The 18,919-nt window shown below is 41.6% G+C and overlaps 1 protein-coding gene across 1 annotated transcript in view; it reads left to right on the top strand.

Moving 5' to 3' along the window:
- The first annotated feature begins 313 nt into the window (after positions 1-313).
- LOC115119511 (solute carrier family 12 member 9-like) overlaps positions 314-18,919 on the top strand; it is a 59,394-nt gene continuing 40,788 nt past the window's right edge. Inside the window, exons 1-6 of the mRNA XM_065000475.1 lie at positions 314-975; positions 3,720-3,854; positions 4,245-4,382; positions 4,998-5,315; positions 7,953-8,060; positions 8,198-8,309. Coding sequence (XP_064856547.1) covers positions 750-975; positions 3,720-3,854; positions 4,245-4,382; positions 4,998-5,315; positions 7,953-8,060; positions 8,198-8,309 — 1,037 coding nt within the window. The 5' untranslated portion in view covers positions 314-749. The remainder of the gene's footprint in view (positions 976-3,719; positions 3,855-4,244; positions 4,383-4,997; positions 5,316-7,952; positions 8,061-8,197; positions 8,310-18,919) is intronic.

Here is an 18,919-nt window from a genome sequence, read left to right as displayed (position 1 = left end):
TTTTTTTTACATTATAATAAATAAAAAAAATCCCGTAAATCAATGTTTGTTATTTAATTTCAATAATATATTGTTTGTATTTTCAATAATTGTATGTTTAATTAAGCAACTTTAAACTTACCCTTAACGGTGTAGGCCACAACTGGATGCATTCGGTTGTTCCTGGCGATGGTAACAACTGGATGCATTCGGTTTTTAGGGATACATTATCTTCAACCTTGGTTCCCTTCCACTGAAAACGTGGGAACTCCGCTCAGGTCTTTATTTTACCCCTGCTGCGTTAGGTTACTTGAGGGGGACTTTTATTTTGAACATTTGCTGTATGATTACGTGACCTAAATGGCACTAGCTTCATAATGGTCACGGATTGTTGGAAAGTGCCAACAAATGCGACGGGCAACTTTTACGAGAATGTGTGGTTTGTTATGTAGGCCCACTACAATATAGTGTTTTCTCTTATTTCGATTGGGGTTAGGCCACATGAGGAGAAACTGTATTTCTAATGTCGAGGTAGGCAAACTATATTGATTAGCATTCAGATTGTAACGATTGGTGCGTGCCAATGTTGGTCAGCGTCTGTTTACATGATTTGAGAAAACAATGTCGTTGTAAAGTCATGCGCACTGATTTTTGCTTCAATGTTTGAGAGTGAACTCTAGAAACTAGCTTAGTTGAGAAAGACGACAGAATTTTGATGAAAGGGTGTTTTTAAGTTCTGGTTAGTCGTAGTAGCCAACAGCAGCTTTGCCATGTCGGAGAGGACACCACTCCTGCACTATCGCCTCTCCACAAGTGTCAATGAGCAGTCGGGGGAGCATCAGCCGTGTCTTCCCAGGGAGGCTGTGGAGCAGTCCCCGGCTTTTTCCAGGCGGAAGTCGGCGCACCACAGCCGGCCCAAAAAGCTCTCCACATTCTTTGGTGTGGTGATACCCACCTTGCTGTCTATGTTCAGCGTGGTGGTCTTCCTACGAATTGGTGAGTAACGTTATAGCCTACTGTTATTTATTACAATGCCCACAAAATAGCTTTATTATAGGCCCATGTTGGTAACTTTGAGCCAGTTGTTGCCTGGAAACCCGACGTTGAATTTCATTGAATGCTACAGCGGGCAGAAATTAGCGTTGGAATCTGGAAAGTTACTGGTAACTCTCACGACTCCTACAAGCCAGAATGTTAAATAGAATGTTTTTACGTTCAAATATAATTTTATTCAACATTCTTGAATGAAAAATGTAATGACAGGCCTGGTGGAAACACGTTTCGGCAAACTTTGCAAATGTCGACAAAACAAAATACGTTAGACAAGGTGGGATATTTTTGTGTCGGTAAAATGAATTGTGCAAGATCTAGGTGGAAACGATTTTATTCGCAAATATTGCTATAATAAGCATAAAATCGAAGTAAACTTGGGAGTCACGCGATGGGCTTAATACTAATTTCCAATAAATATCCAGGGGCTTAATCTGGTGACATGATCATCGATACTTGGCTGCCATTTGATATTTTGTCACTAATAACCGTATCGTGTAGGCTATACTTGCGCTGTGCTGTTGGCTAGAACACACGTGCAAAAACCGGAGATGGCTCACTCGCTATATTATTATTATTATTATTATTTTACGTTTTTAGAAAACCATCAGTAGAGTTGAAAATGCGATGGAAACCCATTTATTTTTTATGTTTTATTCGGTAGTGATTTATTTACATCTGTCCCTCATTTTAAGGTAAATCCTGTTACGTGAATTGAACTCTCGTTTTATTATGTTGAACATATTGCTTTTTAAATAGTGTAAAGCAGTTTACCTGGTTCTACTCTCATTGGCCATTTTCTGGTGTTTTGTGATGGTCGGGCAGAGCACGTCAACCCTGTTAGTCATAGATAGACAGGTTAGACATTTACATTTTTTTGTTTGTTAAGCTTGCATTTAATTGTACCTCCCTGATGCACACAACAAGCTTCCATCCCCTCTGTCACACGGGGATTTAAGATAACCCGGTTAACCCTGTAACTTAATTTGGCACTTACTATAGTTATTTTTGTTTTTAGAGATGGGAACGTGTTGAAAGTGCTCTTTATGACAGAATTTTAAAATTTGGTGAAATCAAACACTTGGTGGAATTACCCTTTTGCCACTTAAGTCCCTTGGTGTGTTACAGTACAAGGGTATGAACTCCTGAGAGTTGCAGAGATAAAAGTAGGTTAACGGATAGAGCCTACTGTAGTGAGTGCATCCTGGGACAGATTGGGAATGGATTGTTATGGGGTCATAGTCATGATGATAAATGTGTAAATATGTACGACAATTTTCTTAAATTGAATATAATAGTTTCAAGTGGACTAACAATATGGAGTAAAATGTAGCTCTTGCAAGAAATTGATTATTTACTTGCGCTATAACTTCAGTCTCGAGCCGCTAATCACATTCACATGATGCAGAGCTCGAGGTCCAATATCTCTGATGGCAATAATGACATCCGTATCCATAGTGTATTCACAAATAATCTGAAGATATGTTTACAAACACAGTCCCCATTCGTCAATGTCTCATCTGTTTTCTTTGTTCAGAGCTGTTTTATTCTACCACAGAGTTGTCATGGTAAGTACAGTGGCCTGTCGGTGAGTGCTCTCTCTTGCCTTGGTGTGTTCCACCCTCTGTTTTGCCCCGTCTCGTGATGCCTCAGCTGCTGTGGTGTAGACACGCAAACGTTGAACAGCCACTAGTTTGAGAGACAAGAATGCCATTCCACTTAACATAAGCACTGCATTATACCTTATATGGAACAATATGGCACCTTCTGTTTCAATGCATAGGAGTGGTGTACAGTGAATTGGACGACTTCTGTTTCAATGCATAGGAGTGGTGTACAGTGAATTGGACGACTTCTGTTTCAATGCATAGGAGTGGTGTACAGTGAATTGGACGACTTCTGTTTCAATGCATAGGAGTGGTGTACAGTGAATTGGATGACTTCTGTTTCAATGCATAGGAGTGGTGTACAGTGAATTGGATGACTTCTGTTTCAATGCATAGGAGTGGTGTACAGTGAATTGGATGACTTCTGTTTCAATGCATAGGAGTGGTGTACAGTGAATTGGATGACTTCTGTTTCAATGCATAGGAGTGGTGTACAGTGAATTGGATGACTTCTGTTTCAATGCATAGGAGTGGTGTACAGTGAATTGGATGACTTCTGTTTCAATGCATAGGAGTGGTGTACAGTGAATTGGATGACTTCTGTTTCAATGCATAGGAGTGGTGTACAGTGAATTGGATGACTTCTGTTTTGGTTAAAAGCACAAAGTAACCTGTTCTGCATTTTGACCTATTGTTGAATGTTGCAAGGAAGTGGTAGCATTGTAGAAGTTTGGTATTTTGCCATAGGCTATTGTCAGTCTAAACTGATTTTACTGTGTGTGACATTGAAAAACATTTCTTAAACATAACTGGATGCCTTGGTGTTTTGATTAATAATTACTTGATTGTGTAACTTCGCATGGGGAGGAGGGTCAAACTGCTGTCTCAACTGTATAGTGAAGGTGAAAGCCAATGAGAATTCCCCACTGCATGTTCTTGTTGACAATTACTGTAAATTCCAAGTTCCAACTTGCTGTAAGATAGTTGTTAAACTACCAAACCCAGTTCCTGTTAGACTTTGAGATGATTTGAATTTGAAATGTTAAAACATAATGTGGTCCTTGTTCTCTCCTCTCCCGTCAGGTTTTGTGGTGGGCCAGTGTGGGCTGTATCAGGCCATAGCCATGTTCTTAGTGGCCTACTTCATCATCAGTATGACCGTGCTGTCTGTGTGTGCCATCTCAACCAATGGAGCTCTGGATGCAGGAGGGGCCTACTGTATCCTCCTCAGCAATACACACACAGCTCTATATGATAGATGTATAGACATGTCATTTCAGGCCCATTAGCTGCACACACACACTCCACCTTACAGTGCTCTTTCAGTTTCATTAATGTAGCATTGTATTCCTCAACGTATAGATATTTGTGTGTGTGTGTCAGTGAATGGCTGGTATTGTTTTCACTTTATCTGCAAGGCGCATTGTGAGTGTGTGAGAGGAGGATGGGAATGAGTGTCTGTGCCTGGGTCTATTTCTTTCAGTGCCTGATGACATTCACATTTTAAAGGCCTTCACTTCATTATAGTGTCCACATACACACTCTTTCTCACATTGACACTCACTCTTAACTCCTGTGTATCCCAGCCTTAACCCCCCTCCTCCCCAGACATGATAAGTCGTGCGTTGGGGCCAGAGTTTGGGGGCAGTCTAGGTGTCATGTTCTTCCTGGCTAATGTGTGTAGCAGTGCCCTCTATATCCTGGGTCTGGTCGAGGCCATAGTAGCAACCTTCGGTCTTCCAGAAGGTATACAGCCATACTCTCTACCTCTTCCTGCTCTGTTTGCGGGTCAATGTTTATTCGGGTGAATCTTGTCCTGGAGGCAGAGCTTGGGTGATTTCCATTAGATGGGCCAGCGGCAAATTCGAAATTGGCAATTATTGTATACATTTATGAAAACAAATAACTTTTTGATCTTAATAAAGGTAAGGCTTAGGCATAAGGTTGCCATTGTGGTTAAGGTTAGGTTTAAAATTTGATTCTATTACTTTTTGCTGTGCCAGCTAGTGACAACCCTGCAGAGCTGCCTCCAGTACATGAGTCATCCCAATAAATACCAACCTGTGCTCTGTTTATATTAACAGACTACTTTTTTAGTATATTGTATTTGATCTAAAACTAATCTGCTTTGACAATGTCTACACATGCATGTCATGCCCATTTTTAAAGCTTATTGAATCAAACTGAACAATTTAAATGGAATTGGATTATAACCCTTTGACCTTTTCATGGTCTGTTTCAACTATCACCTCATTCCTTCACCCCCTCATCTTCTCATCAACCGCCTCACCTTTTAATCTGCTAACCCTCTCACTTACCTCACTTCCTCTTCTCACCCCCATCTCTCCTCTCCCTCTCCAGATGGGGTGAGCCCAGCGGGTTCCCTCCAGGTGTTGCCAGCGGGGTATTGGTGGTCGTTGCTCTATGCCACCGGCATCCTCCTCCTCTGCTTGCTTGTGTGTCTGGTGGGGGCAGAGATCTACGCCAAAGCCTCCTTCATCATCTTCCTGGTGGTCATGCTGGTGCTGGCCACCATCTTTATCAGCTTCTTCGCTGTGCGCCCGCGCACCATCCTCCTGCCCGCCGCTCCACCCATCCTCAACGGCACGGGGCAACAGCCGCCGACCATGGCCAACTTCACCGGCTTTAAACTGAACACACTCCTGGGCAACCTGGATGGTGAGAAAGAGGGTCTGTCTGTGTGATGGCTGGGGTGGGGGGGTAGTAGTGTGTGTGTGTGTGTTGTGCACTAATATAAATGTGTGTGTGCTTAATGTATGTCATTCTAAATAGAATTGCACTTGATTTAAGCTGCAATATGTAACTTTTTGTGTGCCCCTACCAAATTCAAATAGAAGTGTGTGTTATAGATCTGTCATTTGCATTGAAAGCAAGTCTAAGAAGCAGTAGATGTGTGCTATTTCTATGCTTCCCGTTAAGTTTCATTCGTCTTTTGCCTTCGGTTTTGTACACCAGCTTCAAACAGCTGATAATACAATATTTTTGGTTTATGGAATGTATATTTCGCAGCAGTGTAGATGGTACAAGATTCTCTACACTATGCTTGCTTGTTTTCTCACATAAACTGTCATTTAGAATTTTAGCAACCAGGAAATGGCTGAGTGATTTCTGCATAGTGCATCTTTATGGAATGTAATATAGCGAAGCATTATTAATGTGAGCATAAGCAATGTGAGTGATGTCTCATGTTTTATTTTTTTTATTTTACCTTTATTTAACCAAGTATGCCAGTTGAGAACAAGTTCTCATTTACAATTGCGACCTGGCCAAGATAAAGCAAAGCAGTGCGACAAAAACAACAGTTACAAATGGGATAGAGATACTGGTGTGCAAAAGAGCAACAACAAAAAAATAACAATATGGGGATGAAGTAGTTGGGTAGGCTGTTTACAGATGGGCTGTGTACATGTGCAGGGATTGGTAAGCTGCTCTGAAAGCTGATGCTTATAGATAGTGAGGGAGATGTAAGTCTCCAGCTTCAGTGACTTTTGCAATTTGTTCCAGTCATTGGCAGCAGAGAACCGGAAGGAAAGGAGGTGTTTGCTTTGGGGACGACCAGTGAAATGTACCTGCTGGAGCGCGTGCTACGGGTGGGTGTTGCTATGGTGACCCGTGAGCTGAGATGAGGTGGGGCTTTACCTAGCGAAGACTTACAGATTACCTGGAGCCAGTGGGTTTGGCGACGGATATGTAGCGAAGGCCAGTCAAAGAGAGCATACAGGTCGCAGTGGTGGGTAGTGTATGGAGCTTTAGTGACAACGGATGGCACTGTGATAAGACTACATCCAATTTGCTGAGTATAGTGTTGGAGGTTATTTTGTAAATTACATTGTCAAAGTCAAGGATTGGTAGGATAGTCAGTTTTACGAGGGTATGTTTGGTAGCATGAGTGAGGGATGCTTTGTTGTGAAGTAGGAACCTGATTCTAGATTTCATTTTGGATTGGAGAATGAAAGTTTACAGTCTAATCAGACACCGAGGGAAGTCAGAACCGTCCAGAGTAGTGATGCTGGGCGGGCGGGTGAGGGTAGCGATCGGTTGCAGAGCATGCATTTAGTTTTACTTGCATGTAAGAGCAGTTGGAGGCCACGGAAGGAGTGTTGTATGGCATTGACACTCGTTTGGAGGTTTAACACAGTGTCCAAAGAAGGGCCAGATGTATACAGAATGGTGTCGTCTGCGTAGAAGTGGATCAGAGAATCACCAGCAGCAAGAGCGACATCATTGATATGAAAAGAGTCAGCCCGAGAATTGAACCCTGTGGCACCCCCATAGACTGCCAGATGTCCGGACAACAGGCCCTCCGATTTGACACACTGAACTCTGAGAAGTAGTTGGTGAACCAGGCGAGGTAAACATTTGAGAAACCAAGGCTATTGAGTCTGCTGATAAGAATGCTGTGATTGACAGAGTCGAGAGTCTTGGCCAGGTCGATGAAAACTGCTTTACAGTACTGTCTTTTATCGATGGCGGTTATGATATAGTTTAGGACCTTGAGCGTGGCTGAGGTGCACCCATGACCAGTTCGGAAACCAGATTGCATAGTGGAGAAGGGGTGGTGGGATTCGAAATAGTCGGTGATCTGTCGTTAACTTGGCTTTCAAAGACTTTAGAAAGGCAGGGCAGGATGGATATAGGTCTGTAACAATTTGAGTCAAGAGTGTCTCCCCCTTTGAAGAGGGGGATGACCGCGGAAGCTTTCCAATCTTTCGGGATCTTGAACAGGCTAGTAATGACAGTTATGCATACTTTATGGTGGCAGAATTTACTTGTTTATTATCTTAGACACACATACACCAATTATAGGTTTAAGCCTCTTGTTTTGCTGAGTGTTTACCAGGGTTGTAATTAGTGGGTATCATAAATATCCATTGGCTCCCATTTCCACCATAACCAACCAACCTCACTGAGCTGAGGGATTTATTTTCAGTGTGGAAATCAACCACATGATTACTCTGCTAATCGCCATAACTCAGTCACACTGACACACACACACACACACACACACACACACACAGCCCCTTCAAAGACCCTGTTGTCAACAAAATGACACACTTTCTTTGCCATTGTAAAGCTTACCCTCCAATGAGAAGTGGGTTAAAAGTCGATGGCTTCATATGTAACACAAACTATACTTGAACCAGCAATGGCGAGAGATGGCTTTTGTACTTTTTGAATTCTAAGAGGCATGCATGTTCATCAATTCCATTTCTTTTGTTAAATATCTGAATTTGGGGTGGATTCGGACATGGAGCTGGTTGAATTGATTTCTAAATCCGCCCCCCCCTTCCCTAGCTGACTATGCTGTGGACTACACAACAGGAACCATGATGTCCTTTGCTACGGTGTTTGCTGTCATGTTTAACGGGTGCACAGGCATCATGGCTGGATCCAACATGTCAGGTAAGAAATGGATGTTTGATCAATGGGTGGAGAGATGGGATTTCTATTTAGCTGCTCAGTTTTGAAAGGGGACGTTCAAGAGTTATCCAAGGGATCAGAGACGTGTGTGTCTGACCTGGTGTTGTGCTGTGTCCCAGGTGACCTGAAGAACCCTAGCTACTCCATACCTCGAGGAACCATCACAGCTGTGATCTTCACCTTCATAATCTACAACCTCCTCAGTCTGATGGTGGCCTGCTCCTGTGACCGGTCAGTCACACACACACACACACACACAAGTTTGGGCATAATCTATGTAGATGAACACACCTGTAACACGTACAGTGCATTCGGAAAGTATTCAGACCCCTTGACTTCTTCAGCATTTTGTTACAATACAGCCTTACATTTACAGGCTTTTACATCTTTGTTTCCCCTCATTAATCTACACAATATACCCCATAATGGCAAAGCAAAAAAATAGTTTTTTTTGTGTGCAAATGTATAAAAAATAAAAAAGATCACATTTACATAAGTATTCAGACCCATTACGCAGTACTTTGTTGAAGCACCTTTGGAAGCGATTACAGCCTCAAGTCCTCTTCGGTATGATGCTACAAGCTTGGCACACCTGTGTTTGGGGAGTTTCTCCCATTCTTCTCTGTAGATCCTCTCAAGCTCTGTCTTGTTGAATGGGGAGCGTCGCAGAACAGCTATTTTCAGGTCTCCAGAGATTTTTAGATTGGGTTCAATTCCAGGCTCTGGCTGGGCCACTGAAGGACATTGAGACTTGTCCCAAAGCCACTGTGTGTGTGTAGGGTCGTTGTCCTGTTGGAAGGTGAACCTTCGCCCCAGTCTGAAGTTCTGAGCGCTCTGGTTTTCATCAAGGATCTCTTGTACTTTTCTCTCTCTGTTCATCTTTCCCTCGATCTTGACTAGTCTCCCAGCCCCTACTGCTGAAAAACATCCCCATAGCATGATGCTGCCACCACCATGCTTCACCGTAGGGATAGTGCCAGGTTTCCTCCAGTCATGACGCTTGGCATTCAGGCCAAAGAGTTCAGTCTTGGTTTCATCAGACCAGAGAATCTTGTTTGTCATGGTCTGAGATTCCTTTAGGTGCCTTTTGGCAAACTCCAAGCTGGCTGTCATGTGCCTTTAACTGAGTGGCTTCCGTCTGGCTACTCTACCATAAAGGCCTGATGGGCGGAGTGTTGCAGAGATGGTTGTCCTTCTGGAAGGTTCTCCCATCTCCACAGAGGAACTAGGAGCTCTTTCAGAGTGACCATCGGGTTCTCGGTCACCTCCTTGACCAAGGCCCTTCATCCCCAATTGCTAATTTTGTCCAAACGGCCAGCTCTAGGAAGAGTCTTGGTGGTTCCAAACTTCTTCCATTTGGGAATGACGGAGGCCACAATGTTCTTGGGGACCTTCAATGCTTCAGAAATGTTTTGGTACCCTTCCCCAGATCGGTGACTCAAAACTGTCTGAGTTTTACAGACAATTTCCTTTGATCTCATGGCTTGGTTTTGCTCTGACATGCACAGTCAACTGTGGGACCTTTTATATAGACAGGTGTGCCTTCCCAAATCATGTCTAGGACTGTTGCTGTGACAGTATTTCCACCACACAGGCGGTCACGTGTCATGAAGGCAGTCAAATTCCATGTGTTTAGTCACGGTAATTAGGCTTCTCCAGCTGTAATGCTGCTGATGGTCATTAGTAGCCTACCAAACTTGCTAACTGCCTGGTACTCAGCACTCTATCTGTCTAATCACTCTGACATCAATGCAAATGTATTCAGAAATCTAATCACACTTCATGAGAGCCCATGAGCTCATGTTGTGCAACATTTCAATAGGCTATGCAATTGCGTGAGAAAGTGATGGCCTGTACTAAAAATAGGAGGATCAGCTTTCTATATGCTAGGCCTACTATATTTATTTCTAAGCTTTCTTAAAATGAAGCATGTTACTTATCTTTACAAAAGGAGTATAGCCTACCTGGCTGGCATGAAAATAAACCACGGCATAAGTGTCCTCAGTTCACTATTTTAAGTGCATACAGTGGCTTGCGAAGGTATTAACCCCCTTTGGCATTTGTCCTATTTTGTTGCCTAACAATCTGGAATTAAAATGGATTTGTATCATTTGATTTACACAACATGCCTACCACTTTGAAAATACAATTTTGTTATTTGTGAAACGAACAAGAAATTAAGACAAACTGAACTTGAGCGTGTATAACTATTCACCCCCACCCAAAGTCAATACTTTATAGAGCCACCTTTAGTAGCAATTACAGCTTTGAGTCTCTTGGGGTATCCCTCTATAAGCTTGGCACATCTAGCCACTGAGATTTTTGTCCCTTTTTTCAAGGCAAAACCGCTCCCGCTCCTTCAAGTTGGCTTGGTTCCGCTGGTGTACAGCAGTCTTTAAGTTATACCACAGATTCTCAATTGGATTGATATATTGGCTTTGGCTAGACTATTCCAAGACATTTAAATGTTTCCCCTTAAACCACGCGAGTGTTGCTTTAGCAGTATGCTTAGGGTCATTGTCATGCTGGAAGGTGAACCTCTAACACAGTCCCAAATCTCTGGAAGACTGAAACAGGTTTTACTCAATAATTTCCCTGTATTTAGCACCATCCATCATTCCTTCAATTCTGACCAGTTTCCCAGTACCTGCCAATGGGGAAAAACATCCCCACAGCATAATGGCGTTCTTGTGGTGGTGAGAGGTGTTGGGTTTGCGCCAGACATAGTGTTTTCCTTAATGGCCAAAAAGCTCAATTTTAGTCTCATCTGACCAGAGTACCTTCTTCCATATGTTTGGGGAGTCTCCCACATGCCTTTTGGAGAACACCAAACGTGTTTGCTTATTTCTTTCTTTAAGCAATGGCTTTTTTTTCTGGCCACTCTTCCATAAAGCCCAGCTCTGTGGAGTGTACAGCTTAAAGTGGTCCTATGGACAGATACTCCAATCTCCGCTGTGGAGCTTTGCAGCTCCTTTAGGGTTATCTTTGGTCTCTTTGTTGCCTCTGATTAATGCCCTCCTTGCCTGGTCCATGAGTTTTGGTGGGTGGCCCTCTCTTGGCAGGTTTGTTGTGCCATATTCTTTCAATTTTTTAATAATCGATTTAATGGTGCTCTGTGGGATAGTTTTGGATATTTTTTTATAACCCAACCCTGATCTGTACTTCTCCACAACTTTGTCCCTGACCTGTTTGGAGAGCTCCTTGGTCTTCATGGTGCCGCTTGCTTGGTGGTGTTGCAGACTCTGGGGCCTTTCGGAACATGTATGTGTGTGTATATATACAGTGGGGGGGGAAAGTATTTAGTCAGCCACCAATTGTGCAAGGTCTCCCACTTAAAACGATGAGGCCTGTAATTTTCATCATAGGTACACTTCAACTATGACAGACAAAATGAGAAAAAAATATCCAGAAAATCACATTGTAGGATTTTTAATGAATGTATTTGCAAATTATGATGGAAAATAAGTATTTGATCAATAACAAAAGTTTCTCAATACTTTGTTATATACCCTTTGTTGGCAATGACAGAGGTCAAACGTTTTCTGTAAGTCTTCACAAGGTTTTCACACACTGTTGCTGGTATTTTGGCCCATTCCTCCATGCAGATCTCCTCTAGAGCAGTGATGTTTTGGAGCTGTTGCTGGGCAACACGGACTTTCAACTCCCTCCAAAGATTTTCTATGGGGTTGAGATCTGGAGACTGGCTAGGCCACTCCAGGACCTTGAAATGCTTCTTACGAAGCCACTCCTTCGTTGCCCGGGCAGTGTGTTTGGGATCATTGTCATGCTGAAAGACCCAGCCACGTTTCATCTTCAATGCCCTTGCTGATGGAAGGAGGTTTTCACTCAAAATCTCACGATACATGGCCACATTCATTCTTTCCTTTACACGGATCAGTCATCCTGGTCCTTTTGCAGAAAAACAGCCCCAAAGCATGATGTTTCCACCCCCATGCTTCACAGTAAGTATGGTGTTCTTTGGATGCAACTCAGCATTCTTTGTTCTCCAAACACGAGTTGAGTTTTTACCAAAAAGTTATATTTTGGTTTCATCTGACCATATGACATTCTCCCAATCTTCTTCTGGATCATCCAAATGCTCTCTAGCAAACTTCAGACGGGCCTGGACATGTACTGGCTTAAGCAGGGGGACACGTCTGGCACTGCAGGATTTGAGTCCCTGGCGGCGTAGTGTGTTACTGATGGTAGGCTTTGTTACTTTGGTCCCAGCTCTCTGCAGGTCATTCACTAGGTCCCCCCCGTGTGGTTCTGGGATTTTTGCTCACCGTTCTTGTGATCATTTTGACCCCACGGGGTGAGATCTTGCATGGAGCCCCAGATCGAGGGAGATTAGCAGTGGTCTTGTATGTCTTCCATTTCCTAATATTTGCTCCCACAGTTGATTTCTTCAAACCAAGCTGCTTACCTATTGCAGATTCAGTCTTCCCAGCCTGGTGCAGGTCTACAATTTTGTTTCTGGTGTCCTTTGACAGCTCTTTGGTCTTGGCCATAGTGGAGTTTGGAGTGTGATTGTTTGAGGTTGTGGACAGGTGTCTTTTATACTGATAACAAGTTCAAACAGGTGCCATTAATACAGGTAACGAGTGGAGGACAGAGGGGCCTCTTAAAGAAGAAGTTACAGGTCTGTGAGAGCCAGAAATCTTGCTTGTTTGTAGGTGACCAAATACTTATTTTCCACCATAATTTGCAAATTCATTAAATCCTACAATGTGATAATCTGGATTTTTTTTTCTCATTCTGTCTGTCATAGTTGAAGTGTACCTATGATACATTTATTTTGTGTATGTCCATTACATGAAATCCAAATAATAATCAATTTAAATGACAGGTTGTAATGCAACAAAATGTAAAAAATGCCAAGGGGGATGAATACTTTTGTAAGGCCCTGTAGATGACATGTATTTTTCCCCGCTGACCCTGTGGCAATACAGGTGCATGATAATGGTCCATTCTAAATCAAATTTCACACATATATTTTTTAGTATATGTAAAGACAAGATTCAATCAAGAATAGTGGCAATATTATCCTATCACTCGTGAATTATATGTCTCTTGGGAATGATGCCCAGCATAAGAAACTATGCTCTTTTTTTTGTGTGACTTTTTAAAAATCAGTCGCACACCTCATGTAGCCTAGCCCATGGGCCTACGGCCACACAAAGGGGATGCCGCCATGAAATTCTAGGCATCAAATTGTGAATGAGTGATGTAGTGTACAGCCTGCACCAAAAAAATCTAAGCAGAGCTCATGCCTTTCAAGCAACTTTTTTCAAATCATCATTAGTTGCGCCATGCAGCCTTACAATGTATACAAAATCAAAACCTATAGCCCAACATTTGTTCGAACAACTAAAGTTACATTAATAACTCTAAATTAAGCATATAGGAATACCTATTTCTTTGTTAACCGCTCAACACAAAATAGGGGTGCGCACTTCCTCCAGTCTATTTTATTCTGTTCCATTGTATTCGACATACTATAAAATAATGCCTCGGAATTCTAAGCAAATCTTGTCAGCTAAATGAACTTGTCGCCTAAAGACATTTTGCATTGCCAGATCAGGACCGAAGGACAACTCCGAGTAGTATGCTATTCTGTTCTTCTGAAATAGACTACATTTTCTTCATATCATGCTTCGTTAGACCTGTCTAAAATAAATACTGGAAATATTGTGAAGGTGTAGATGTGCCAAAGGTCTGCATCAAAGTAAAAGTCACCCAGTAAAATACTACTTGAGTAAAAGTATTTGGTTTTAAATATACTTAAGTATCAAAGGTAAATGTAATTGCTAAAATATACTTAAGTATTAGAAGTTAAAGGTAAAGTATACATCTTTTCAAATTGCTTATATGAAGCTAACCAGGCGGCACCATTTTCTTTTTTAAATTTACAGATAGCCAGGGGCACACTCCAACACCGACATCATTAACAAATGAAACGTGTTTAGTGAGTCGATCACAGGCAGTAGGGATGACGAGGGATGTTCTCTTGATAATTGTGTGAATTAGACCATTTTTCTTTCATGCTAACCATTTAAATGTAATGAATACTTTTGGGTGTCAGGGAAAGTGTATGGAGTAAAAAGTACATTTTCTTTAGGAATGTAGTCAACAATACCCCAAAAAACTAATTAATTAGTATTTTACTAAAGTACTTTACACCACTGACAGGTGGACTCCAAGTTGTGGAAACATCTCAAGGATGATTAATAGAAACAGGATGCACCTGAGATTATAGCAAAGGGTGTGAATACTTATGTAAATCAGGTATTTCTGTTTGATATTTTTATGAATTTGCAAATATTTCTAAACCTTTCTTCACTTTGTCATTATGGGGTATTGTATAGATTGAGGAAATGTTTTTATTTAGAATAAGGCTTTAACGTAACTGTGGAAAAAGTCAAGGGGTCTGAATACTTTCCGAGTGTACTGTATTTTCACATACAGGTGCGCACACCCGATCCAATTCAAACTCGTCTCAAATTTGCACTCAATGAACGACTCACATTTACAATTCATTCTCTCTCCTACTCACACACGTTCTCTCACTCACACTCCCGTCTCTAGCTCAGTGCCAGTGTGCAGTATTGATGTGGCACTAAAGCAAGTGTTGCCAAAGTGCTAAACTGACATAAAAGGACCATAAAGGAGCATTGGAAATCAATACAGCCATAAATTATACTCCTCCCTGTCCTCCCCTCTGCCTGTTTTACTGTTTCCCCTCCTGAAATTGATGTGGTTGTAGTTGTGTGTGGTTGTAGTCATTAATGTTTTCATTTGAAACAGTGGTTAGTGGTAGTTGTAGGCTAATCTTAGTGTGTGTTTGAGTGTGAAATTGACCTTTCACCTTTTCAAATTGGGCACCACCTGCTAATCACATGACCTCACGAGAGGGCTGCTTCAATGGAGGCAATGAGACCCTGTTCCCATGAAGTGTGGGTGGGTTGGTTCTTCTATCTAAAGACCTAAAGTCCCCACAATGATAGTAAAACAAGAATAATGTCCCCTCGTGGGGACATTTCCCACATCCCCATGAGAACAAAGGCTATTTTAAGCTTAGGTTTTATGGTTAAGGTTACAATTAGGGTAAGAGGTTAGGGAAAATTGGATGTTGAATGGAAATCAATTTTAGGTCCACACGAGGATGGAATAACAAAACGTTTGTGTGTCCGGGGGCCATTCATAGTTGAGTTATGTCGAAGTAGTCATGTGACATTTTACACCACAAATAGAAACGAGAAGTGGTATGAGGAAGTAAGAGTAGATCAGACATTAGCAGCTAGAAATGTACTAATTCATTGACCATGTTTACATGCCCACCAATATCTCGTTATTCGGGATACTCAAGTATTTTGTTTTTTGAGTTAAACATCATATCCCTTTTACAATAACCCTAAAAAAGCTTTAATCCCGGTTATGAGAAACCCGGAGAAGATGCCTGGGATATGCTGATCTTAGATGGGATACTGTGGCATGGAAATATCTTATCCCGTTTACTGTTTTTCGCTGTCTGCGCAGGCTTAGTTTCACGTATCATGGGTGTTGTGATTATTCTTTCTTTTTTCATCTGATTATCAAACAAATGACTTAAAGTAGGCTATACCTGCAATGTTCCATCCACCATAATTCCAGAAGAATGTATTTTGCTGATACAACATAGTCTACTGGACGGTATAGCTCACTTTCACCCCTAATTTAGATAAGTTTCTGCTTATATCATTTTCAGCACTTGGTAGGCCATTTGTCAACTATAGCTTCTCTTCTGTCATAACTGGTTGCCCAGAAGACCAAAATAAGTATTGCTCACCAGAATGTCTTTCATCGATAGAATGAATGCAGTATAACCCAGTTAACACGGTGAAGTTGTCTGTTTCATTTAAGGACCGGGGAGAAAATGCACTAACTCCAGTATAACCCAGTTAACACGGTGAAGTTGTCTGTTTCATTTAAGGACCGGGGAGAAAATGCACTAACTCCAGTATAACCCAGTTAACACGGTGAAGTTGTCTGTTTCATTTAGGGACCGGGGAGAAAATGCACTAACTCCAGTATAACCCAGTTAACACGGTGAAGTTGTCTGTTTCATTTAAGGACCGGGGAGAAAATGCAATAACTCCAGAACAGTGGAATGATGTCCAAATGTCATCAGTTTGACTGGTTTTATGGAAATAAAAAACTGAGAAAACGATCAACTGTTTCTGATAAGACTTCAGTTCGTCTTGGGTGTATATTTTATCTGGTTGAAATACTGTCTGCTTTGCATAAGTGCAAAAGATAACTTGCACGTACATTCACATTTTCTCAAGAGATGCTGAAAGACAGAAATCCTATTTCTCAACTCCTGTTCTCAAGACACAATTAACATTTGTTATCATTTTTGGCCTGCTACAAGAAATGCATAATTATACAGGAGTTAATATTACATTACTCTACATGTGAGAGGTTATAGACCTACAGATAGTGTCTACATTTCACTTACTATTTCATTTAACCCATGTTAACGTAAATGAGGAATATTCATGGGTTCAGGGATATCAAAAGTACATGTAAACAGCTTATCCTGAATAAGACCTCAAGCAGGATAGGTGCTACTATCTGGAATACTGTGTGCATGTAAACAGCTTATCCTGAATAAGACCTCAAGCAGGATATGTGCTACTATCTGGAATACTGTGTGCATGTAAACAGCTTATCCTGAATAAGACCTCAAGCAGGATATGTGCTACTATCTGGAATACTGTGTGCATGTAAACAGCTTATCCTGAATAAGACCTCAAGCAGGATATGTGCTACTATCTGGAATACTGTGTGCATGTAAACAGCTTATCCAGAATAAGACCTCAAGCAGGATATGTGCTACTATCTGGAATACTGTGTGCATGTAAACGTGTTCAGGGATGGATAATGTAGTAGTTGATGAGACTCATCGGATCAGGATATCCTAGGTGGTTGGTTTCTACACAATCTAGATCATGAGGGAAGTGACATTCAGGACTCGTAGAGGCACATGTACGTTTTTACACTTTGAGGAAATTCAGAGTATATTTCGATCCATACTTCAGGATATGAACAAAAGGATAATAAGAATGCATTTATTTCTCCAGTAGGTTCAGTTATCTAGCTGTGCCCTTATTTGCTGTGGTTTAGTGTTGCTTTCTTTATGTTGGACAGGGCCTGGCATGCAGTGGAGCGTGACTTTATTGGTCTTAGGTAGTTCGACTGAATGGAGGAAATGTATGAATGATACTGCCTCCAAGGTCCTTTTATGATACTTGATGGGGTCTCAAAACCATATCTAAACCTTATCCTGAACTGTCTTAGTAGTTAGTGCACATGTGAAAACACGCTGACTGCTCCTCCAGTAGTACATAGAGTATAGTAACGCGTTGAAGAGGATAATGGGAACTGGCCAGGGGTAAAGCACCATTTCATCTTGCCTGTTACTGGAAACATAAAAAGTTTATTTCTGGTCAGGGAATTCCACATTGATTATAACCTCATTCACCAGAAGGGCTGTATAACATCCTTGACTAGAGGTAAACTTCATAAATGCCGATTTTACATTACGAAACAGTTACACCCTTGTCACAAGGAAGGTCACAGGTTATGTCTATCAACAATATGCCATGTTTTTTGTTGTTGAAAGTAACATGTGGCTGTCAGTTGTAGGATCCAAAAAGGGCCCAAAGTTTTTCCTATTCAAGTCAATTTTCAGGAAAAACCCATGTCGCTAGTGCATCTGTCACCAAACTAAAAACTTTTATCATATTTCTGATATTAACTTTTAAAGTAAACCTGTCACCACCGTCCCGGTTCATGTCATTAAGAGACAGACTAAATAGATTACTGAGATTAAATAGGAAGAATGTGTATTAAAGCCATCAGTCAACGTCACATGGAGACATTGCTAAATGCCAAACACCCCTATCGTCGCCAAGCATTGCCATAGCAACAGGACATCGTTGACGGAAAGCAGTTGAAGGCCGATCACGGTCTGGGTCAGTGATTCTCACTGAAGAGGAACAACTAGAAGCTTTTTGAGTTAGATGTTATTCCCCTTTTGTTAGTCAGAAATGGAGTAACATGGTAGCAGTATCCCGAAATATCCAACAGGTGGCGGTCACACCATCTCACAAGATGAGGAGCTCCCTTTGTGTTTTAGACTCTAACATGAGGTCAAGAGGTTTCTTAGGCTACATTTACCCAGGCAGCCCAATTCTGATCTTTTTCCCGCTAATTGATCTTCTTACCGCTCACATCAATCTTTTCACATCAGATTTTTTTCATATCTGATTGGTCTAAAGACCAATTAGTTGGAAAAAGATCAGAATTGGGCTGCCTAGGCCTTACTGATACAGAAACGGTATAACCTTTGAATAAAGCCAAAATAAATTGCTCTCCTCTTCAGCTAGTTATTCTGCGTTCTTGGTAAAGACATTGTGTTCACTTAAAGTGGATGTCAGGGAGATTAAGAATGGGTTTTCAGATCTACAGTAGTGATTCCTTTTGGGAGAGTGACACCTGATGCATACCTGAATAGGTTACAGGTGCATATTTACAGAGTGTGTATGTGTTCTAGATGGTTCTGAGAAGCATATAGGAGCCCAATGTAAAATATGATGATGGAGGAGGAAGGTCGAGTGCCCAGAGATGAGAAGTCTGTTAACCCTGTGTGACAGGGTAGCCAGTGGTGACATATAGCCCACTGCCAACTCTCCAACCCCTCACAGCCAAGTCCTGCCCAATCCCCCAATATACACGCAGCTTACCGTGTGTGTATCTTGGTTAGGGACCCGACTGATCTGTGTGTATCTTACTGT

This window comes from Oncorhynchus nerka, linkage group LG14 (assembly GCF_034236695.1).
Source record: "Oncorhynchus nerka isolate Pitt River linkage group LG14, Oner_Uvic_2.0, whole genome shotgun sequence".
Taxonomy (NCBI): domain Eukaryota; kingdom Metazoa; phylum Chordata; class Actinopteri; order Salmoniformes; family Salmonidae; genus Oncorhynchus; species Oncorhynchus nerka.
Note: the sequence above shows the minus strand (reverse complement) of the source record. Positions and strands in the feature narration are given on the sequence as shown.